At 39.5% G+C, this 25,365-nt stretch overlaps 1 protein-coding gene across 2 annotated transcripts in view; it reads left to right on the forward strand.

The window, feature by feature from the left end:
* mRpS29 (mitochondrial ribosomal protein S29) overlaps positions 1–25,365 on the forward strand; it is a 35,127-nt gene that overhangs the window by 3,170 nt on the left and 6,592 nt on the right. Inside the window, exons 2-6 of one of the 2 annotated variants that reach the window (XM_019054163.2) lie at positions 17,713–18,030; positions 20,272–20,387; positions 20,986–21,199; positions 22,060–22,152; positions 24,256–24,392. In XM_019054163.2, coding sequence (XP_018909708.2) covers position 18,030; positions 20,272–20,387; positions 20,986–21,199; positions 22,060–22,152; positions 24,256–24,392 — 561 coding nt within the window. In that variant the 5' untranslated portion in view covers positions 17,713–18,029. Of the gene's footprint in view, positions 1–17,712; positions 18,031–19,068; positions 19,293–20,271; positions 20,388–20,985; positions 21,200–22,059; positions 22,153–24,255; positions 24,393–25,365 lie in introns of those variants that run through there. The other variant, XM_019054161.2, reaches the window with a different exon arrangement.

Raw genomic sequence — 25,365 nt, forward strand, 5'->3', positions numbered from 1 at the left:
GTTAATTTTTGAGGAAAGTTAGGAATATTTTTCCTTGAAATTCTCTGGGAATTTAGGTAAAATTGCGAACAAAATTGTCTGAGAAATTGGAAGGAAAATATTCATAGTTCATCAGGAAGTTTGTGTTTTATCAAGGAATTTGGCAACGCCTGGAGTTCACCGGCGTTCTTGCTGAGATGAAGAATTCATAGTTCATCAGGAAGTTTGGTTTATCAAAGAAATTGGCAGCCTGGAGGTTCATCCGGCGTTCTTCCTTAGCATGACAGTATAGTACCGTTTCGTATCTCATCGGTCAGCTGAAACACTGGGTGAAAATGTTGCGTCCCGCCCCGGGCCCCGCTACGTCGCACATTAGATCGAGTCAGTAGGAGAGGTCGGACAAAATTTGGAAACTTTAGAAGCTTATGACTTCGTTTATACAAAATATTGAGGTTCTGAAAGTGGTTCCAATGGTTTCCTCGTGAAATTCTCTGCAAAATGCACCCCTTCAATTTAAAGTGTGACGAAATTAACATCAAAATTTGCAGTTTTAGTCAAAAATTTCATGCTCGACCTCTCCACTTGACTCAATACACTGCACTGTGCGTCGAATCATGCCGTGTCTCTTTTAAGTTTGAGAATCAGAATGACCTTTTTTCAATTATTAATTAATATTTATCAGGTGTTTACTCCCATTTAATTAATAAGAGAACTGACAGGAATTCTGAGCGGACACGATACAACAATAATTCTCCTACTTAAAATTGCTGATGAGCACTTCAACTATTGCGCTGAACTCTTCAATGTTCTTTAATAATCAAGCTGCGAGGCCTGAAAAAAAGGCGAAAAATATTTTTAAATCTTTTTCCTTCTTTTTTATCGCGTGAAACCCTCAAATATTTCAGCATTAGATTACAATAGGACAATTAAGCAAATCGACGGTGTCTGAAAATCTCCGCCTCTATAATATTTTTTTAAAGGAGAACAAATTGACATCATTTCTTGCAGTTTTTGCAGAATTTTCTTCACCTAGAGAAGAAAAATCACGAGAGTTTTAAAGAATTGTCGTTGAGAAGTTTTCCGTTTAAAAAATAAAGTATGATAGGAAGTCTGCGACGCCGCAAATCCGAGTTGATGTGATTGCCGACTTACACCGTCGAAATGGATTTTTCGAATGAAACCTTGGCACGTTTTTATGGAACAGAACTCAGCTTCTGAAGAACATCGCTCAAAATAAAGGCATCTCTAAAATCGCACAGCGCATTTTAGAAAATCCATACGATGAGAATAAACCCGCGAATAGAACGATACCTAGATTACTTTCCGCATTGAGGTTTTCCCTGTACACGGTGGACAGTAATGAGGAGAATTGCACAATGTTCATGCTCTTGATTGGCGACTTGTTTCTCCCTAAGGAGCCCCGGATATCTCGCTGAAAAATCTGAAAAGCAACGGAGTCAGAATCTCACCCTTGGAGTCCTCGCCTGGCTCATAAACAAATCAATATGTCATCGACGCAAGCGATTTTTCAGGATCCCCCGATGCAGCTCAATTCTCGCTCATGGGGTTTAGCCCACGAGAAAACAGCTTTTGAATTACTGCAACGTGCATACTTTAATTTATGAATACATTCAGAAGATTATGTCTTTCATATTTACGCGTTTAATAATTTTGCCACGTGGTAGTTGCCAGACAGGATGTAGTTCGCTTATTTAATGCAATATTTTCCCGATCAATTTTATCCTCCTGTCATCAATTTAATGTTTGCTGGGGTGTAAAATTTTATTTTTTCCCTCAACATCAGCACAACAATTTGGCTCTCCAGGACGCTAGACGTCTAAATTGTTCACCCTACCTTTTCTTTAAATTTTGTCAAAATAAGAGACACTTCGAAAAAGTTGATCAGCAAAAGTAATCGCGCGGACTCAATTTATCCGAAGAGTCACGTGAATATTTTCTAAAAAAATGACTTGGCAAGTTTGCTTTTTTGATAAAATGCCAAGTCAATTTTCTTGAGTAGATTTCTTTTTGCGGTCAATATGACCACACAGGTGCTTGAGAAAAATCCGGTTTTTCGAAAGAACCTAAGTACACTTGGGCTGAGAGGAGAGAGGGGATTTTCATTATCATCCCATTGAAAAAATTCGAATAAATTCTTCAAGCATGTCCGATGTCCTTTAATTATTTCAAACTTTGCCGCATATGCGCCCCATGAGTTGATGTTGTCAGTTTCACCGCTAATCATTGTCCTGAGTAGGGTTGATTCTGCAGGTGGTCTAATATGAAATCAGGCTAAAAATACAGTTGCCTTTCAAAATTGATTGAATGTGTTTATAGCCGTCGATGGGGTAAGGGACTTCACTCTACAGAGGCACAAAAATTATTTTCATCAGAGTGATTTTTGTTGAGATAGTTTATTATTGTGCAAATAGAGGGTGTAAAATTGTATCATTATCCACCGATTTCGTCGCAGGATCAGAGGCGGATTGACTCGAGGCTCAAGGGGCAGTGCCCTGCATGAATAGAGAATTAGGGGCGTCTCCGCCCTCCTAATAAAGGCAGAGAAAACCTCAAACGATGAGGCCCTGCTATAGGGTTCAACGAGATTTTTTAAAAACAGCCGAACGCAGCCCCAAAATCTTGACAGAGAGGGCTTCTGCGGGGATCTATGGATCAGAGTTCAGGGAGGTAATTGCCCCATATACTGTCGTGCAACGCAAAAACGCCGTAAACGCCATTTTACATGTTTTTAAACAATTTATCATAGCAGAAAGACTTGTGTACCTTAGGACAATGTTTATACAGAATTTTTATGCAAATACTATCAAAAACTTAACTTGAAAATTTGAGGTTCATGGGTAAAACAGTTTTTACGTTATAAAGTGTTAAGTTCCAAAAACCGAAGGAAAATCTTGATGTAAGGCGTTCTTGCTTAGCATGGCAGTATAGCCCAGAGAACGAGTCTGCCCCTGTTAATCCCAGATTCGAATTTGAACCAGTTTTTTCACGACACTATACGTACTTTGAAGTGTCGTAAATCCAATCTGATTCCAGACTTTTTGGCGTTTTTAGTCCCAAAATGTTTATAAAACACTCCTCTATGCTCCGGCATCGATAGTTAAATTTTGCGGTTTTGTGGGCTGAAGTCCCTCTCGATAGTCATGATCATATTTATATGAATTTCGATATTTCTTGCGACTTGTCTCAAGCCGGCAACGCAACGTTCCCATTGACAGACAACATCTCACATCTCAGGGTTAAATAGATCTTAACTTAGACGTAAAACCTTTTTTTTTATGTTGGTTCTTATACGATGGCGTTGAGCGTAAAAATTAAATTTGCTACGAATATATTATTGAGTCGTGTGGACGTTAATCGATCTCGCAGCGACGCTCTTCCGCATCCAGGGATGGGTAATGACGGCGGCGGCGCGGTGCTTTTGCGGTGGTACCGGTCTCGAGCGATGCCCATGATTATAGGTTGGGCGATGATTTAGTTTTAGCCGCGGACGCTGCTCATTTCTGATCAATTATTCATCCATCTTGAGTGGAAAATTTACTCCACATCAGTCGCCAGATTTTTAAAACAACGCCAGTTTTCTCCGTCATTGTCTGATCTTGGTTTCCAGAGCAAAATTCCCAGTTCACGTTGTTTTTTCTTCCATACTGCTATACCATACTCCCATACATACATCCCATACTTCCAAACCATTGATGTGAGAACCGAAGTTTTTCGGATGTGAGAACCGAAGTTTTTCGGATGTGAAAACCGAAGTACTTCAGATGTAAGAACTGAAGTTTCAGATGTGTGATCCGAACCTCGACAGCTAGATCTAAAGTGTTCAGATGCACAATCTAAGAACTTCAGAGATCCAAATGACCTAAACTTCGGATCCCACGCACGAGGTTTTTTTTTCTCCGCGCAGGGGGCATATCCCACAATATTTTCTAAATTTTAAGCATCTAATGTGCAGTTTTAGTCAGTATAGTCATGAATAAGAAGTACCAACTATAAGCGCCCTTCCTTCTCCTTTCCGCCATTTCGTCCCTACACGGAGAAAAAAACTTCCTGCATGGGAACCGAAGTTGAGGTCATATGGATCTCTGAAGTTTTCTGATCACGCATCCGAAAACTTGAGAGCTGCCGAAGTGCGGGTCAGACATCGAGGCACTTCGATATGTACTGGAGTACTTCAGATGTGTGACCCGAACTTCGGCAGGTTGACCTCAAGTTTTTAGATACGTGATCCGAAAACTTCAGAGATCCATATGACCTCAACTTCGGGTCCCACGCACGAAGTTTTTTCTCTGTGTATAACATTCTTCCCTTTATCTTCCTCCTTTTTTGAGAATTAGGTGGCTGTACTCTTCCTAAGCCCTCCTGGATCCGCCTATGGGTTTTTCCTAGTTCTGCCCGTGTTCTCGTAACGCTGACTTCCTCCGATGTCAAATGTGCATGTGTCCATTCGCGAGCCCAACGGGATCCCCCCAAGAATCGCACGGCAATTAAACGCACACTGTATCTCGGACTTGGATCTAGCGGATGACGCAACGCGCCGTGACGTCAGGTCGAAAACTCTATTCTCGCGGGACGGTTTCGAAAGCGACCGGCACAGCGCTGACGCAGCCAACGGCTTCAACTTGACCGAACTTCAACGGTCCGGCGCGCGATGCGGTGGTGGCGGACGACCGGAACTTGGCGTTTTTCGCGCGTGCGAGTAAAGGCGAACAGGTTGCTTCGCCGCACAGTGCGGCCTCCTAATGGATAAATAGGACACGACTCGTAACAACGATGAAGAAAAGAGATTTGGACGGGAGAAATGTCACGTATCAAGTAATTTTTGCCGTAGAATCCATTTTTGAAGCCAAAAATACCCTGAACATGGAATATTGATCCCAAAAACAAGATGGCGGTCCAAAAAACTTCAAAACGACCTAATCAACAAAGCAAAACTCTTGGATGGATATAGGCTTTTGAGGTATCAATTCCTGTGTAATTTCTGCCGTGTTATCTGACGAGTTCAAAAGTCTCTCGGAGTACAATTAAGGTTTCAAAAATAAGATGGGACTTCGGCGGGAAAGGTAGACTTTCCCGCCAAATCTATGACTGCCAACAGGGTCACATAAATCATGAATTTATTTACACGACAAATATCTCTGATAGTCGCAGAAAGTCGCAAGATCTTTTTGGTGGAATTGAAATTGTATAGCTGAGGATTAAGGAAATGTCAACAATCCAGTGCATTTTGCGTTTCAAAGAAAAATTTTCATTTGAAGTTGACGTATTATTTCCCGTGTATTTCTCATGGGCCAGTGATTCTTGATCCATTTTCCATCCACTTTCCACCCAAAAAATGAGTTTTGGGCGAAAAATTTGAAAATGAAGCATTATCGTGAGGCAGGAATATCATTGGGATGACAAACACAAAAAACATATCCAGATGTCGAGATGTCAATTTTTGAGTTTTGTCCACACTGCCGTGCTAAGGAAAAACGCCGTATGAGCCTTCAGGCGTTTTCGAATTTCCTTTCACAACCAACGAATTTACTGGGAAAATTCTGAATATTTTTCTCGGAATGTTTCAGACAATTTTATTCGTAATGTAATCTAAAATATCGGAAAATTTTGAGGAAAAATACGCATACAACTTTCTTCATAAACACATGTTTTATTTGGGGAAATTTGGCAACTCTCGAATGTTCATACGGCGTTCTTCCTTAGCACGGCAGCACAGAGGGTCGCACTGTGCGGCGTCGCGACGCGCGTCGCCGCCGTCGGCCGCGGTCGCGGATTTGTAGTTCAGGGTCACCGCGCGTCGCGGCGCAGCCTCCACCTTCGATCGAGCTTGATCGAGTTAGATCGCGATCCGGCTCGATTGATAGTAAAAGCTGCGAGCAAAAGCTGCGAGCGAGGCGAGAGATGTGTCGGTCGCGGAAAGCAACAAGGCGGTGATGAGCTTCGAGCCTTAGTCATCGGAGAGTGGCCGACGATGAGTCGAGCTCTTTTTGCATGAGTGGGGGATTTTCATGTCGTTTTGAAGAGCGAGTCCTCCGGAAAAACCACCTTGTTGCATTGCAAACATGTCGATCGGAAATCACTGCCGTAATAGCGAAGAGCCATAAAAGCAAATCGAGAAAATGGGCTCGGTAGCTTCTGAGCTGAAAATTTTATTGGAAGAAGCCTCCGTTCTTTGTCAAATTGCCACCAATCATCCAAAAGACCCTTAAAAATCGTTTTTATGGTTAAAAATCTGCGCAATTTATTTCAACTATATGAAAAATGTTTCATTTTCAGGTCGGGCAAGAAAGCCGTAAATGCTTTGGAAGTTTCGTTCATCTATTCTAGCCAACCAGAGATAGATGAGCGAAACTTTCAAGGCATTTACGGCTGTCTTGCCTAACATGAAAATGAAAAATTACCTTTTTATATAGTTGAAATAAAATGCTCAGATTTTTAACAATTAAACCGATTTTCAAGGACTTTCGGATTATTAGTGGCAATTAGACAAAGAACGGGGGCTTCTTTCAATGTCTAAATCTTCCTAACCCAGTCAAAATGCGGAAGATATTTCAACGAATACGGCAAAATCGATGCCATTATTAGCGCATTTTCATCGTGGATCAATGACCCGCCATTTTTGGAGAAAAAATGTGTATCCTGTATATGAATAAAATTTGTTTTACTCACGTAATATATTCAAAATCTATAAGATGAGAGAACCTATCTATTTTATTTACAATCTCGATAAAAGGTCATAGCTTTAGTGTCGTATCAGTTTACCTTCAATTTTTAGTGTAGGCACCCCAAAATCCCACGTGGTTGAAAAGTGCTGTCATGATGGAATGCGGCATTTCTAGGTGGTGGACTCTAGAGGCAGTTGTCATCTTAATTATCCATTTATTATACTGCATCTAATAAATGGAGCCTAATCAGCGTTGCCAACTTACAAAACTCTCATTGGACGTACCTGGCTCGAGCCTCTGGCCAATCAGCGGGCTGAAGAAAGCACTAATCATAGCATAGCCAGAGTCTAAGTACGGAAAGTAAAGACAAAATTTGGCATCATCGATGTTGGCTTGGTTACAAAAGTCAGTACCTAAAGAATGAAAGTCTAATGGGTATTGTAAAAATCCAAAGAAACTGATTGAACTTGAAAATGAATTTAAAAATTGAATTTGAAAAATTCCGATTGATACTGAATTTTAAAAATCATGGATCACTCACTGAATGCGATCTGCTGACGAGGTCAAAAAGACCTGAACCGGTATAGATCTCTCGGCATAACTCCAGCTAAGTATTCCAATGCACCTGTCTGAGCTGAGCCCCCTCCCCTCTTAATCCTGCACTGGCACTCATTAAGGTACATTTTAAAACTCGAATTCAAATTTTTCTGGTTTTTTTCTACTCTGGCTCCAAATTCTCCGCAGAATAGAGTACGCTATTCTATTCTGAATAAAAGAATTTTCATCAAAAAAATCCTTGATATCATGCTTTAATGAGCAGAATGTTAATTATTGAAGCTTCTGGAGTGGACCCTGGCCTTTGGAGAAAATGGAAATAGGGGAATCTGAATAGTATCAACTGCCAAGAGCAAGAATATTGAAAGAATAGATTTCAGAACTTTTTCAGAGATTATAAAATCACCGCAAACTAACTTAAAACGAGAACATGATCAGAAAACGCCCATATAATTCAATTGACTCGAAGGTCATCTATAAATTTACAATTGCTTATTTATTTTCGTGAGACCAAGTGATGTTCCATGCTTTAAAGGTTGTTAATTATTGAAATCTGCTAGGATGAATAATGACACCGATTTGGCCGTATTCGGCAAAATATCTTCCGCATTTTGACTGGGTTCGGAAGAATTAGACACCCTCGATTGCAACTTTGTCTGGAATTCCTAGCAACGTATCGACGTATACGAGCTAACGATTAATAAAGCGAGCTTTCTCTTTTAAAGAAACGGTAAAATCCCCCAAAATCAACTTTAAGTTTAGACACGTGCAGGCCCGCCACATCCCATCCATCCCCCGAGAAATTTTAGAATTTATACGACTAATCGGACGCATTTTGAAGCTTCCATAAAGAATTTTTCCATCAATTTCTGCGGAATAATTATGTTTTTTTTTCTACTTTCAGCACAAAATACTTGCGAATTGTTGCATTCAAAACATCTGGAAAATTTTTCCTCCGGAATGTCTCCGGAATGCGTGATACCTCACGCATTCCGGAGAGTTCAAATAGTTGTATCATTGCGCCTTAGAAATGAGACGGAAGATTTAAATGGAAATAGCCTTCATGCACGCTGGCCTCTTCGATTTTCTTTGACATTTTTGCAGTGGTGAATGCATAGCTGAAGTGCGCTCCAGCTAGAATTGTATTTAGCAAATGTGTGGTTTTTCTACGAGGATTAAAAATAAACGAGTGGTACGGAATATAACAAAAGAATATGAACTATGCAAAACGATAATCCGGGTATCGGAACTTGGCTGATTTGAAAACGCCTTCAAATGTGGCGTGATACCTCACGCATTCCGGAGAGTTCAAATAGTTGTATCATTGCGCCTTAGAAATGCAACGGAAGATTACAATTGAAATAGCCTTCATGCACGCTGGCCTTTTCGGTTTCTGTTAACATTTTGGAGTCATGAATGGGCTTAAGTGCGCTTCAGCTAGAATTGTATTTAGCAAATGGGTGGTTTTTATAGGAGGATTATAATTAAACAAGTGGTTAGAAATGGAAACAAAAGAATATGAACTATGCAAAACGATCATTCCGATAACGGAACTTGGCTGTTTTGAAAACGCCTTCAAATGCGGCGTGATACCTCACGCGTTCCGGAGAGTTCAAATAGTTGTATCATTGCGCCGTAAGAATGTGACGGAAGATTTAAATGGAAATAGCCTCCATGCACGCTGGGCGTGTCGATTTCCTTTGACATTTTTGCAATGGTGAATGCAAAGCTGAAGTGCGCTCCAGCTAGAATTGTATTTAGCAAATGGGTGGTTTTTCTACGAGGATTAAAAATAAAGGAGTGGTAGTGGTACGGTATATAACAAAAGAATATGAACTATGCAAAACGATTATTCCGATAACGGAACTTGGCTGATTTGAAAACGCCGTCAAATGCGGCGTGATACCTCACGCATTCCGGAGAGTTCAAATAGTTGTATCATTGCGCCGTATGAATGTGACGGAAGATTTAAATGGAAATAGCCTTCATGCAGGCTCGCCACATCCCATCTTGAGCCCTGGTACCAGTTTTAAGGTCCGGGCCCCAAGCACGGACGGGGGGCGGGGTCCGAAGGGCATCCCTCCAGAAATTTTAGAATTTATATGATTAATCGGACGCATTTTGAAGCTTCCATAAAGAATTTTTCCATCAATTTCTGCGAAATAAATATATTTTTTTTTTCTACTTTCAGCACAAAATACTTGCGAATTGTTGCATTAAAACATCTGGAAAATGTTTATTTTTTTATGGGGGGGGGCATATGATACTATTTTCAGTTCTAAGGGGGCCAGGCCCCCCTGGACTTCCCCTTCGTTTGTCTTTGGCAGAGGAGTTGAGCCATGAGTCATTGAAGTCGAGGATGCCCAGACTGGAGACTCTTAGCATCTGACGACGGAAGAAAATGAATCGCAGTTACTAAAAATATCCCTCTGTACTGAAAATTTTGAAAATAGATAGAAATTTTCCAAGAAGTATACTTCTTGGAAAATTTAAGAAGAGTTCTACAGTGCCCCAGCGTGTTTTTGAAAATCTATTCACCTTTGCGAAATTTTTAGGGTAAATTTTTCACTTTTTCTTTCGAAACAAGGGTTGCATGTGAATTCGTAGTGATTATTCACGGGTCCGGTACTAGGGACCCAGTATCCCAGACGTCACACAATATCTACGCTTTGATCAAGTTTAACTGAATTTTTTTTAAAATTCTGGGGGTCGGCCATAAATTACGTCACCAACCCAGGCTGAAGGTCGAGGTTACCCCGACCGACGACGGTGGTCGAGGCTTTGGAGGTGAGTGACTTGTCGGTGATGTAGGGGGAGGGAATAAGGGGCTAAAAGCCTGCAGGAAAATCGGTGACGTGACTTATGGACAGCTCCTAGATACAACCATTCAAACCCAAATGTTTAAAGAGCTTAAAACGAGCTATGATATTCCAAGTGAGTGCGCCGTAAGAGAGATATTTACGTAAGATATGATTAATAGAGCTATATCGTTTATGAATGATTTAAAATAATCTGCGGCAGCATTTTGAGATTAATGGATCAGTGTAAAATAAATATTAGCAGTCTATTTTAGGTTTTGGCCGCTAATTCAATGAGAATGATGTAAGAAGTTTTGGAATGGAGGAATTCAAAAAATGTAAATATGATAAAAAGGCTCTGGAACCAAAATCCCGCCTTTGGAAAGATGATGCCACATTCTCTGCATAGTAAAATGTTCTAAATCTGTAACGTTCCCCGCACAACCAGGCTCATTCTTTTGTTTTGGATTCGCTGAGTATATGGGATGAGAAAGAGAGGGAATCAAGACTTTTAAACCTTTTTTTTTTTTTTTTTAATACAGCAATCTTCTACAGGACCGTCATTACGGTCAACGCGACAGTATATATATACTTTTGATCGTCCATAGGAGAAGAGACCTTGTCCATAACAATTCAAAATTGAGGCTACAGCCAATTACCTCCGATTTATATGGACTTTTCACCTTAAAAAAATGCTGGATTTTTACAGGAATCCAAGTTGGGACCGATTTTGGGTCAAATGACGCCCCTCATTTTTGTACTTAAATTCCCTGAGCTATATCGAAATAAAACCCAAATTATAGTGTCAACATACATTTGAATCGATTTGTTGAGATTTACTTTGAAGAGCTTCATGCAACACCTAAACGCAATAAAACAAACATTTTGATCAATTCCTGCCACCATTCAGTCGGCTAGATCAGAGCCTCCAACATGTTTTCATTTTCCCCAAAGATTTGGGACCATTAAATGACGTTCGGCAATGGCAATATAATTTCCCTCGTCAAATTTTCCATGGGACAGCCGTAGTATTCCACAAACTTCAAGATCCTGGAATGGTGTTATTTTGTGGATTTCCCACTCTATTCTGTTGATTTTGGCGACACTTTTAAATTCTTCCATGGATGCCAGAAAACTCGCTGCGGCATCTACCTGACAGGTATCGGCAATATGTATACATCCAGGGTACGATGAATTGCTTAGAGCCGAGATGAATGATTCATCGTGTCTCAATAAAGAATTCGAACTGCTCAACTCTCCCGTCTAATCCCGACGGTGTGAAAGAACACGTTAACAATGATTGCGCATTCAAAATGAGGAAATTCCCTTTGAATGTAAAAATTCCACTCCTGATCGATTCGATCATTTCCTTCGCGGACACATCGCGGTGCGATCGTTTCCCACTGAAAGTGAGAGCAAGTATCGCAATACTTCTTTTTAGCGACAAAGGGACCGTGCTTTTCTTATGCTATTTTTATGAATGAAAAGTGTCTTCCACATATTTTTAAATCACGATGACCATCAAAACTTCTCAAATGAAATTATACATTGCATCACGGGGACCGAATGACGTCAGGTACCTATAGAGGAGAGGTTCTGGAGGGACCTGGAATGTACCTGATGATGGGGGAGGGTACAGAGATCAAGATAAGCCTGACGTCAGGCTAAGCTCGGCACGAAATAACTATCTTTAAAGAAAACTCCGACGGCAAACAGCGCGAAACGCAGGTTTTTCGTGATTAAAGGGGGAGAATAACACCCAAATTTGATGTAACTTTAAGACGTAATGTAACTTTTTTGATGTAACTTTGCTTCCACTACACCTGAAGCAAAGTATACGCTGAAAAAAATTAGGACAAATTCTATCAATATAGGCATTAATGTAAGGATAGTTAGAAATCCGGTAGCATTCACCATACTTTCGGTTTAACGGTAATTAACGGTATTAGAGTTACAGTATTTGCTACCAGAGCCTGATGTTGATCATCATATTCTTATCAGTGTACCTCAAGCTATACTTTTTTTCAGTACAATAAAATATAACGACACCTCAGTAATTTCAAAGCATCTGTTGCAGCATCCATCATCTTTTTTGGATCCCATGTTGGCTTCTGAGTCATAAAATGACCAATCCGATCAGAAACTCATCCTCCAGAATCCATTTTTTCGATAGGTGCTCTCGGTTAATCTTAAGTGCTTTCGAAAGCAACGATCTAATGATCTTGATAGTTCACTGACAGTGAGTGAAGCGATGCGGCCGAGCAGCATTTTGTGCATCACGGCACATACACGGTTGAAAATTAATATACGCATCCGAAGGTCAGCATATCGGAATCCGCTAAAACACGTTTCTCAGGCGTCTCGCGGACTTGGCGGTTCTTGTTGTTCTGCTAAGTTCCGGCTTCGAACGAATTTAAGCTCGGAATGAATTATTTCAACTCCATGCATGCTTTACTTTAATGAGTAATTTGCTGGTTCTTCTCTTTGTTATGCGATGGAAAAATCACCGAACATGAGTTAGTTACAACCTTGGCATTCTTTTTTTTGGCACCGCACATCCTTATGGTCACTTTAATGAGATCGGAAATACGCGGTGTTCCAACAAGCACGCGCACTTATTTTAGGTTATCTTTCCTTGAGGTATCTGAAGTTGTACCCATTCGTAAAATAGACCAGTGAATGAAGGTTTTTTTTTCTTTTTTTACTACTTCAAATACCACACAAGTGGTAATCCTTGCGCTTCCAGTTAGAGCCCCTCCCCCCTCCGTCCCTACCATGTACCAGCCCAAGGCAACCGTTGTTTGAGACCATCAAACTCGGGTCGCCTAGCCGGGAATCGAACCCGGGACTTCCTGATTGTAGAGCCAGCGCTGCAAATACTGCACCACAGGAGGCCGACTAAGTTGAGGAACCAAATAAGAGTAGATAAAGTAAGAGTATGAAAAGTTATCCTTATTTTCAGAGATTTTATTATTTGAATTAGGGAAATTAAAATCGAGTAGTGAGAAATGGTGACGAAAAATGTTGAATGTGTACTTCGCGGCGCAATGATATTTTTAACTTTAGCGTTGACTTAAATTCAATGTTTGTGAGATGCGCGGAATTTTTAAAAAAAAATGAGAATTCACAAAGCTTAGACTGCTCAAAAGTTGAATTATTACTTCATTTCTTCGGATGCGCTTGATGAAGAATGAATGTTGAGCCTTGCGTGTAAGTACATGCTATCTTGTGGAGTCAATGAAATTAGAGTGGAAGGGAATTTGCTGCGACATACCGGTCAATTTATTTCGCGAGTGTGGATTTACAGTTATTAGCGCTTGAAATTCTGATTATAGTGCCAAAAATTTTATTGAAAAAGTGAAGATAGGCACATACTTTAGAGTAAATAAGGAGAAAAGGGGCACAAAAAAACAATTTCTCATTACGGGCAGCGGACTCAAAATGTTTATAGCTCGTGAAAAATTGTCTCTCCTCGCGTACTATGCCTCATAGAATGTGCCATTTTTTAATTTGTTTGTTTTTTTTCGTAATTTTTTACGTCATTATTTTCTAAATGTTCACAAAAATGTCATTGTTTTCTGTGCGCCCAAATTTAAAGTTTAAACTTTCCGAAAAATTGCAGAATTGCAATAGCTAAGTGTTTCGTTTCAGTCAGATTTCTTTAAATCAAGCGCTCTGCAAGGCACTGACCTTGCGTGTTTGTCAATTGAGTTGTCAGCGGAGCAGCGATGGAACTGATACAACTTCTGGCTCACCTCGATTGGATGGCGGAAGTAGCAGCTTTGACTTTTTAAGTTCAAATCATAACTACTGAGGAGGTTGCACTGGGGGCAAAAAATCAGCCACGTTCATCTGTCAGTCTGCTTCCAACGGCATCCGTTCTATCGTTTCCGGCATTTGAGCGAGCTGAAAGGCATTCCGACCGAAAATCACTACGAATTAGGTGAATTTGTTTGAAGTGTTAGAAATCGTATCAATTCCAAAAACATAATTTTGACTCTGTTTTGAAAAATATGTCCAGAAAATGTTCCGGTACGTTAAGGGGACATGTCACCACTGATATAAACGCAGAGATATTTTTCAACTGATCATCCCAAAACTATTTGAGGCAGTTATTACTGTATAATTATTCTAATTTTTAAAAATGACGTGCTTGAAAATGAAAATCATATTTTTATTTTGAAAAATGTTTTTCAGCCATTTTAATAACACTCATAAATTATCAGCGAACACAGCCGAACATATTGAAAACCGGTATTCGTACCAGAAAACGGTGAGCTATTTTCGCATCCGTCGGACGAATTCTTTAGGTAGATACCTCTCTAGAATTATTGGAAAAGAATTCCCAACCGGACGACTTACGTAACTCTGTGGGTTCAGTCTAACAGGACAAGTCGAATAAAATGCCAAAAGGGGAGAAACAAATTTTGAAGGATTTATAATACTTTATTCCTATTTTTATAGCTCCGGTGCAAGTAGGATCAGGAAAAGCTATGAAATGACGTGTATAATCATACAGTAGGTATTACTCTTTTCTCGTGACCTTTATCCTGCCTTGGCAAAAGTGGTTCGAAAACAAGCTGAGTAATTCATCACACGAGTGATGATTTCCAGCGATGTTGCCTGCAAGTGAATAACAAATTACAAGTTTCATTCACGAGCCCATGCGTTAGCCCGTTCTCTGCCAAATTTTTCAGGGGACCCCAACAAATTTTCCAAAAGTTGATTCTAACCGAGCTAATTTTTTTTTTTTTTTTTTTTTAAAAAAAAATTAAGTTCTCTCCGATTAAAAACCGGACCATTGTAAAGGACAACGGCAGTTTTATAACCACGTGAAATTTTGGAAATGAAAAAAAAAAAATCAAATTTTTGCAATGGCTAAAATGCCATATTTATTTCCAATTTAAAGACGAATCTTCTTAAAGAGGGGGGAGTTTAGGGAAGGGATCCCCCCCTCCACATTTCCCCTCAGCTTTGCCTAACTTGGCTATTAGAGTTCATTGACTGGCTGTCATCTTTTTGGTAAACATATTGGCTCTTTCTCGCCCCTCTCCTCATCTATTTGTTTACTACCTCAGAGGAGCTAGTCGGGTCAATATGACTCGGCTTAAGACTTCTGGAAGTAGCCGTCGAAAAACTTTCCCTGACACGACACAACTCTTGTCATACCACCAATTTTGAAACGTATGCCCTTCAGATCGCTTAGGATGCACCTCTAAACATGCTTTTATTCTCTTTTTCTTCTTCTTCAAATTGATTATTGATTTGGACACAGCGCAGCATATTTCGCGCAAACTTCTCTTTCATAAATAAGAGTCACCTCGACGAGCGGTGATGACAGCACAGAGATGCAACGATTTGTGCTTGATGGATGTCCATGTCGCATAAGCAAAATTGAAGGCACAATGGCTTCAGGCGTGAACCCCGCAATGTTAAGCTCATGCTGCTTGTGAGGTGTCGCTCAAACTCGGGAGAAAAGTTAAAAAACGAATCCCAATCACGTCTTTCTTATCTTCACCTGAGTTGCTCTTGTAGCCCGCGAAGAACCACTACAAATAAGACGAACGGAACCAACACAATATGGAAACAGAACGAGGGAAAGGATGCGCATTGATGACGGCGCAGAGATACATCTATTCGTACTTAATGGATGGCCGTGTTGCATCCGCAAAATTGAAGGCGCGATGGCAATGGCGCGCGGCGTGAGCTCGCAATGTTCCGCCTTATGCTGCCACTGAGGTGTCGCTCAGATTCGGAGGAAAAGTCAAACTTAACAAACGATTGTTCCTTTGCTTTTCAATGTGATGTCCGATTTTTTTTCAGTATGTATTTGTAGACCTGTATCCAAGGCTCGTATATCGGCCCCATACAACCTGCAGGTTTTAGCAAACCTTGGATCAATTGGACGTATTTCTGACAAACCGAACTAAGCGCCAAAGGGGGAGGAAGGTAGAGGGGGGCTTGAATTGGGGGCGAAACCGGGCGTCGGGCTCATTCCGTCCTATACGCGCAATGTTTTGTCATGGCGCTTAGTATCTTTTTGACAGATAACGCGCTATCCGGCATTCTAAATTTTTCAAAAGGAACTCAAATTGGCGCTTAATTTCGTTTGACAGAAATACGTCCAGTTTGACTCGGCTTGGGCATCCAAGGGTCAATATTTTGAATTTAGATTAATATAAAATTACCACTTCGTAATTAAGTGCCGGCACGCGCACGGGTGAGCATAAAGTAATCAAATTTTATTTGAAAAAGAATTTAAACGAGTAAAGTTTTTAAATCTTCAAAAAAAATAGCCAATAACGTCTATTAAAATATGTAAAAACTAGGAAAAGATACCCAAATATTAAGTGCTTGCTCTGTAATGCTCACATAAAACCGATCAACGGTAGGGAGCTTTATGCGCCTTCATTTCAACCGACTAGGCAAATACAACTCATCGCAACAGCGAATTCACCGCTGAGACGGCAACGCTGGGCTGGGGGCAGTAGTCTCTATGAGTGTTTTGCCAATAGGAAGAAATTTCGCGGCTAACTTGTTTTCCCGTTCTGAATACGTTCCTTTTAATTTATCACGAGCACGAGCCAAAACATATTTGCTCGCATTTTACAGCTCCGTGAGACTTTGTTGCATTCTCGCCGATTTGAATGACTATGCTCGTACATTTTCCTGGAAGAGTGCCGCTGTTTCGCGTGTTTTATGGCGGGACTTACGAGTACCAGAGAGAGGGCAATGAATGACGAGAGGAAATATCCTCGAATCAAGGATTTTGGAAAAACCGGTTTGTACTCGGAAAAAGCCCACGAAAGATCTGCGACTTGCTACCGTTGAAAGTTACTCTTCAGTGTGCCCACTGAAATAATTGCGCACTTGTTATTTTCGCACTCCTCACTTATTTTTAAATCTCTCCCTTTTTTTATTATTATATCCCTCTTTGGCTCTTCGTGTAACTACGAAGAATAACATTTTTCTAGGAGCTATACTTGATTTATCACGAGATGCACGGAACTGCCTCGGTCCCCCACAAAATGACGAACCTCGTGCCCTAGATTGACTGCACTTGGGACTTTCTTCGAATTGTGAACTTCTTTCAAATTCCACACATGGAAGCGTTCACTCGTGTCTTAAACTAATAATATCCATCAAACTCGGATGAAAAAAGAAAAAAATTCAACATTGACATCTATTTTGCATTGCAAGGTCGGTAAAAAATGTGGCAAGTGATAGTTGGTTAATTTGGGTGGCAAACCAATGTAGATTTCATTTAATTTCATGGAAAATGGATCGAAACTGCAAAATCTGCTGGCCACCTAACCTTTTGCCGTTTGTTAAATCCTGCCTTGGACGTAACTAATCCTTTCCATTTCATTCTATCTCATTCTATCCCACCCTACATTCTGATCTACTGCACTATAACAACTCTACTCAACTCTCTCCGGCTGTTCTCTACACTAATCTACCAAAGTCTATTTTATCCCACCCTTCCCTACATAACTGCATGTACTCAATCCCACTCTATTCACGCTATTCTACTCGCTATTTGATTCTACTCAACTCTGTACTAGTTGTAAGTTGTAACAATTAACTCCTTCGTTTCAAAGCCACCACTATCTGTATAGATTCTTAGGGTCCCTTTAGGTTTTGGTGTCCCTATTCTCTCTCTACGGTCATAATTAAGGTCATTTCAAATGTTCCAGGTTCAGATAGCGTCGCAGATGAAGAGATCAAGAAGCTACCCAGGGTGCCCGAACTTGACGATTTTTTGAGGGCGTTACCCCTTGGGTCGGAATGTCTTTTGCGCTCATCATCCTCATCGTGCTCATGTTCGAGGTCTTCGGGTTCGTGCTGGCCATCATCCCCGAGGCGGCCCCCGTCATAAGCCCACCGGCCGCTCAGGACGCCAGCGCCTACTACGCTGCCCCGTCAATCACCCCCCACAACACCTACTACATCTCCATGTCCGCCGCCTTCAGTCCGGTCGCCATCTGAGATTGTCGAACATCAAACAAGAAAAAGTGAGTCTCAAATGAATTGATAGTTTCAAGAAAATGACCACCTCGCTACTTTTTCAAATCTCATAAAATACGGACTGCTAAATTTCTGATTTTTCGACAACCCCTCCCCCCTCCTCCCTATTGTAACGCTTCTGTGACGCGGTCTGTTCTTTCTGGTTCCTATTTTTTGACACAGCGATTCTCAACCGGTGCTCCATGTTACAATCTAACAAGAAAATAATATGGCTTACAGCTCTCCTCAGATTCGCACCCCCTCCCCCGCCTCTACAGCGTTACGTATTTTATGAAAGACACCCTATCGGAAGACCGTTCTAAAAGCGAGAGGTCAGTGCAATTTTGAGACTGAAAGTTTTGTAAATAAGTCGAATTTGACCGGCTCCAGCCTAACAGAATTTCACGTTACCTAATTTTCTTGTATGTTTTATTGTTTTAAAAGAGAGCTAAATTGCTCAACGCCTTTAAAGTTCCTGTAAATTTACTCTGATCATGAGGAATATGCTTACAAAATTTCAAATTTCAGTGTCGCCTTGTTTTCTCCTCAAAAAATAAAATATCAGAGAACATTAGGCAACGACGCTGCGTTGATGAAAACTATAACCAATTCATTTCAGGAGAGATCACCCAACTCGCATTCGAAAGTACAGGGAAATGGATTAATTTTTACCGCCACGCGCCGCTGGTTAAATGCAACGGCCAATCAACGTTGAGCGCGGGAAAGTACGCGATTGGTAAAGTACTCCATAACCGGAAGGCGAGAAAAATTGAAATTTCATTGAATATTTCACGAGTTTTCACGGGGCACGAAGCTGTGTTTCCCACCGCGCACCGCACGTTCAGTGCGAAGACCAATCAGCGTTGAGCGTGGTTACAACCACTAATATAATATTACACAGATTCGGGTGACGGGCACCCAGAGCCATGCCCGCTAATTCAAAAGAACCGCCGAAAATTCAAATTACGTACGAAGGAATCATCAGCCCGCCAGAAGCCTGCTGTGCTGGCTGCGCACCAATCAACAGAAGTTTTTGGAGGTTATGTTTTGATCGTTCCGTCCATCGTCCAATGTGTTTGTGCCGGAGTGAAATTCAATTCTCCTCTTTTTCCTCTCTCAAAATATTGATGGGTAGTCATTCATCACGCGTTTAATTTTTCTAACGTCCTAGCATGAAGAGGACTTGAAAATTCATCGCGAAACTCATTCTTTTCATTATCCGGTTTTCCACACCCTAGTCACAATTTCATAGAGATGATTGTGAAACTTCGTGAGTATTTTCGAACTCTCATTTTCTTCGAAGGTTAAGTCTTATATTTCAAGCATGCTTCTGTCAAATTTTCGTTTGAATTTATGATCATGAAAACATTGAACTGATAGGTCAGAACTTTAGGCTGTAATGTATCAGACTGTTATGACGAAGCACCGACCCACTGGATCGTGCACTCCTGCATGAACGAAGAACCTAACACACCTATTGATTGGGTTTCTATCTCCCATGTAACCTATTTTTATGCTGGAGAATGTGATATCTCCACTTTTATCCAGATCCAGATAAGAAGTGGTGATAACAAAAATCATCAAAATGAAGCTCCCCTCAAATATGCTCAGGTTTTTATTTTGGTTTTATAGTGGATGTTTATCCGCAAGGCGGAATTAGGCCAATCAACCTAAACAAACAACAGCAACAACATGCTGGTATCTGGTTTTACAAATCATACATGATTCAGTTATATGCGAAGTATTAATTGCAAATTTCAACCTCTTTAATTTTGTGGTAGTTTAGCTTTTTATGAATACATTCTCTTACCAACATGTACGTCTACACATGTTCCTATTCCTGATATTGCTTCACAGCTTTAGTAACTGAGTAACTTTAAATAAATCGTCAATGAAACTGAGTACCTGACCATATATCTCGGTTAGCGATGTTGTAGACTTCCTGTCATACTCCATTTGTTAAATGGAAAACTACTCACCTAACATCAATTCTTGAAAACTTCAAGGAATGATATTGATTGAGAAATATAGTGGGAGTGGAGATTTTTAAACACTGAGAATGAGACACATGGTCTGGTGTAGTTTCACCATTTTAATATAACCTATCATGGATTGCTGAATGAAGGCTAGAAAAATAAAACAGCTTCTCTTGGCTATCACTTATCCTAGAATTCATTTGTATTCTTGTAAATTATGTTATGAAGATTTTTTATTCTTTTTTTCCTTTCTCCATAAAAATCTGTTCACAGTGAGAGCACCCAGATTGCTGAGTAAGTGTGTAGTTCGCAATTTCTCAGCAGTTGAGCCTGTTGTCAACTTAAATGAACGAAAAGTATTTGCCAAAAGGGCTGAAACCAATGACCCTGTAAGTATTTATACCTTCCATTACTTATTCAATAATTAATTTTTTTATCTACCTAAGTTCTATCAGAGGTTAAGGATTTACTGCGGTGCATTTCTGGGAGGTCTAATAATAGGTACTGATAACTTCAGCTACTTAAAGTCAAAATGTTAGGGGACAAGCTGGATTATTTTAAACGCTCATCAATTTGGTTGGATCACATTTTTCTCTCTCTTACATCTTGTCTATATATTGCTGGACAACAAATTTTCAAAGCAATATTGTAATGACCATCAAGTTCAGCATGTGTTCTTTTTTCCCCAAATTTTAATTTTATGTTTTGACCTTTGAAAAACTACTAGGAACTGCACGTCAATATCTTGTCCAGTATTAGATTCTCGCACTCCCTGTGGTTTGAATCGTTTCTTACATAAGATTTTAAAAAGGAAATGTAATGCTTTATGCTAGTTCAGTCTTTTTGTAGTGGTCCCTTTGAAAAGGTCAAATTTTGATTTCATCGGAGGGATCTGATCTCAGGTGTATACAAATTGTATTTTCAATTATATTTGATACCATAAATTTTTCGTTTTCGATGAATTAACGCCTTCGCATTTTGTTTCAGGCTACCCACTCAGAAAATGACATTGGCAAATTCTACACTGTTTCAATAGAGGACAATAAGAAACTTTTTTCCTTCTATGAGTTTCCTGCACAGTTTGAACGTAATATCAAGACTTTCAACGAATCTGCTTTCATGATAAGGGAACCAGCATTAGAAATAATCAACTCACTAAAGACGCTGGACCCCACAAAGCCAATCCTCAAATTTGTAATTTGTATCCTTTGAAGCTCTCTCTACAATCTCTTTTCATTCTCAGAATCTTTAGTCGTATCTATCATTCAGTAAGATAGGAACTTAAGCTTCCTAATATTGCTCCTTATACATCAGTGGTACAAACTAGTAGAAAATTTTATTACTTTGTCAAGATTTACTTTCAGGAGGAAAATAAGCTTCCTCTGTGACATGAATTATGTCCGAAGAATCATGTCACTAGAGATAAACTAAGAGAAATTATTCCGTCCAAAGCAATAACACCGCAGCTTTACTCTGGATTTTTTCATTTATTTTCTGACTAAATACTTTATCACCAACTGCATAGCATTCACCTCTCATAATTCTAGAATAATTGTGGCATACATTTAGAACTAAAACTGACCAAGTGAAGCACAATGGTGATCAGGTCTCCTCATAGCAGACCACTATGTGGGGAAGAAAATTGCAAAATCTTGAATTGAATAATGTTGTTGCTGTTGTTGTTGAAAGCCGAATCAAGCAGAGCTTGCTATATAAAGAATGTGGAATGGATTATATTGTGCAATTAGGAACTGTAATTTCTAGATCAGTTTAGCAAGAACATTTGTACCTTCAACTTTCTGATCCACACAAGTACTTTTACAGACGAGCCAGATATTGTAATTCCCAATTGAAAAATCTAGTCCAATTGATTTTCACCATTTCAAAACTTGTAAAAGTTTTCATTCTAAGTTTTAATGCCAATTCATTGTGAATTTCTGCAAGTTTATCACATCGGAACCCTTCCATCTTTTCTTCTTTTCAAGGTGCAATATCAAAGTGTCTATTTCTTTAATTATTTCAATCCACAAAGCACAATATTTTCTTAACTCACATTAACAGATGGTCGTTTTGGCGAGGGTAAAACCATGACTTTTTGTCACATCTGTCACTTTGCCCATAGAGCTGGATGGATCCTCTGCTATGTTCCCACTTGTAAGTATCATTTGGCATTGATGAATTACAACTCATGTAAAACTTCAATTCTATCAAAGTATTGCTGTTCCTAGTATTTTTTTGTCTGCTTAATATATGGGTGTAGGATCTAAGAATTGTACCGGGTCCCTATTTTCTCCAAGGAAAATCATCATAAACAGAATCAGAAATTCAATAGAACATCACTCTTTTTAAGAAACAGGGCTTCTACTACCGGGAAAATAGGGAAAACTCAGGGAATTTAATGTTGATTCTGGAATTTTTGCTTTTTCAGAATCCGCAGGTTTCGTCAATTGCGCGTAATCAATCCAGTGGAAATACTGCAGCATTTATATTTAATTCTTTCTACCCCTCAGTTTTTTCTGTAGGCTTACCATTTTGCAAACTTACAATCCGCTTGAGTTTTCCCAAAAATTTTGGAAGAAAAAGAATGAGTGATTTCTTAGTTGAAATTTCTACCCACAATTACTAGCATATACTAATTTCCTATGTTAATAAACATGATGAAAAATTGTGTTAGAGTCAAGCTAAATGGGACTTACAATGTTGATTTTTCAATTTTCGATCCCAACAGCTTTCTAATACTTACTCTCATGAACAAAGGGTTAAAATTTGCATTATGAATGTTGTTATTAGCATTTGAAATGAATAACTTCGGAAGCTGGCAACAGCGGCAGCAAACTTGAACTCTGTATTTCTCAAGTTGGCGTAACATCGTTCTCTAACTTTGAAATACTCTCGTACAGTCAATTTTTTAAAGTTCTTTGTGCCAAAATCTGCAGAATTAATCCCTCTGAGCTATGGTAGAGTTATCTCAATTTTTCCTTTTTTTCACTCTAAGTCCAATTTTGCCTGACTCAATCACTGTTTTTTGACAGTTGTTCAGACGTAAAAAAATTACTACTTATCGGCTTAAATGAAGCAGTCAAAAATTATCATAAAATGTCTGTGAAGCATGGTTTTTGAAAGTGCATTTATTTACACATTAATACAATCCAATATTTTTTAGAATAGGATCGTGGGGTAGTGAAGTTGTACAAGAAATTTAGACGGCGGAGTAGCCTCTTAGGTCGTCAGCTATCAGAGCGGCGGGTTAGTGATTGTTTTTCACTTCTGTGTTGGATGAGTTGTAGTAGAGAATTACTTTATGATGCCATCACTCAGGGAAAACCCAGGGAATTCGAAAGCCAAATGAAAGTAGAAACCCCGAAGAAATAAACTGGGAGTTGCCTCACAAGGGTTCTAATGGCCAACTGCCACTATTTTCATTAACCTTTGATCCCATCAGGTGGCCATAGTCAGATGAAGTCTTAGCTAGCCATCTTTGAAATTCAAAAATGACATGAAATTGCATTCATTGGAAAGATGGATCAAGCCATAAAAGATCAAAACCTGCAGGGAAGGAAAGCTATTCCTATGATAAATAGGATTCTTTGGGATCAAAGTATTTCCAAAGAAAAGAAGAGATTGATTTATAATATCATAATCAAAATCATTCTGACCTACGGCAGTGAAGTGTGGCCCATGAAAGATCATATCCAAAAAATACTTAAGGCAACTGAGGTGGATTTCTGGCGAAGATCAGCAGGAATCTCGAGGAGAGATCACGTAAGGACGAAAGAGTGCGTGAGATCATGAACGTTGAGCAGAACATCATGCATGAAATTATGACCAAACAGCTTGTCTGGTATGGTCATGTTCAACGAATGGCAGATGACAAATTGCTTAAGAAGGTACTAGATTGGGTTCTCCCTGGGAGAAGACGCAGGGGACGTCCAGCAAAATCGTGGATAGGTGGAATTCAAGATAAAATTACAAGATGCCATTTACCAGATGACCTCTGGGTCGATAGACAAGAGTGGTGATTAGGTGTTGCAAAGCGCCTGAGCGCGCTGTAAAGTGACTTGAATGTATGTACGTTAAGATGGGGATACAAATGTTATGCAGGTAGATCTAACAGTCCCTGGGAGCAAGCACTTATTCCCTATTCCGTGCATATATATATAGGAGAGATCTGATTTATTCAGTAACATTGAACTGTATCCTTGTTTCGTTTCTATAAATTTAATTTTTCCTTTATCACTGGTGTTCTCTCTGTTACAGCCACTATCTGGATGAGGTGGAGTAAGGAAGTGACATTTTCTGAGACCAAACCGGAATCTATCAATATACCATTAGAATCTGCGCAGTGGTTGAGGAACTTTAAAATTCAAAATGCTGACCTGATTTCAAAGTTGGACGTAAGTGACTTTATCACTAGATCAAGCTATTATTTTTTGTACCTCTGAATCTCTTATTGTGTCAACTAGCATCCATTATTCATCTACTATCAGCATCAAATAAGCTTTCTACCAGTGATACGTTGAGTCATGGATTTATACTGTGAATTTGAATACACCTGTTCAACCACTTTGCCAAAAATTCAGCTTGCTTAAGACTTTGAAAGAACTTCATGATTGCGAGTGAAACTATAATTTCTTATTTCCTAGGTAAACTTTGCCTACTCTGTCAGTCCTGTTATTAGGAATGAGGTTGTTACATCCTTAGACTTTGCCCCCTATCGGACATGATACATCTTTTGAAGGAAGATACAGTAGCATGCCTCCCCCATAGAGAGAGTTCAAAGGCAAAATCTTAGTTTACCTCTATTTCTTGAACGGTTCATTGTATTGAGTCAAACTTTTTTCAAAACGTAAGATCTCTTAAAGATCTGAACTTTCAATGAAGAGTTACAAAAAAGTTCAATAACGTCCCAATACAGAAATTTTTCAATCTTTTGGTGTCTTTTGAAATGAATCACCACTGATGATCAAACCTGGGATTTCAGTGCTGGCATTAAAGTGCATAGACCACCACACCTCTGATACTAACTTTTTATGCGATATCACAATTTTATCAAACGCATGATTTATGGTCAAAACACTTTTTTTATTTATTTTTTTTTATTTTTTTAATTTTCAAATTCATCAAAATTATCACGAAATTACTCATTTAATCATGAAAGTATTGTGAAAGGAAGTCTAACATATCATGAGTTGAGTCCCATATAGTTGGTTTCTCTGATCAGTTGATAAAGCATCATTTAAGATCAACTATTGTATTTCTTCCAGGACTATTTAATGCTTTATTACATGAGTAATTAAGACAGTGGTTAAATCTCCCCCACTTGCCTTCCCAAAGTTTGCAAAGCAGTGAATGAATTAAGTCTCGACA

The sequence above is a fragment of the Bemisia tabaci genome, chromosome 1 (assembly GCF_918797505.1).
Source record: "Bemisia tabaci chromosome 1, PGI_BMITA_v3".
NCBI lineage: Eukaryota > Metazoa > Arthropoda > Insecta > Hemiptera > Aleyrodidae > Bemisia > Bemisia tabaci.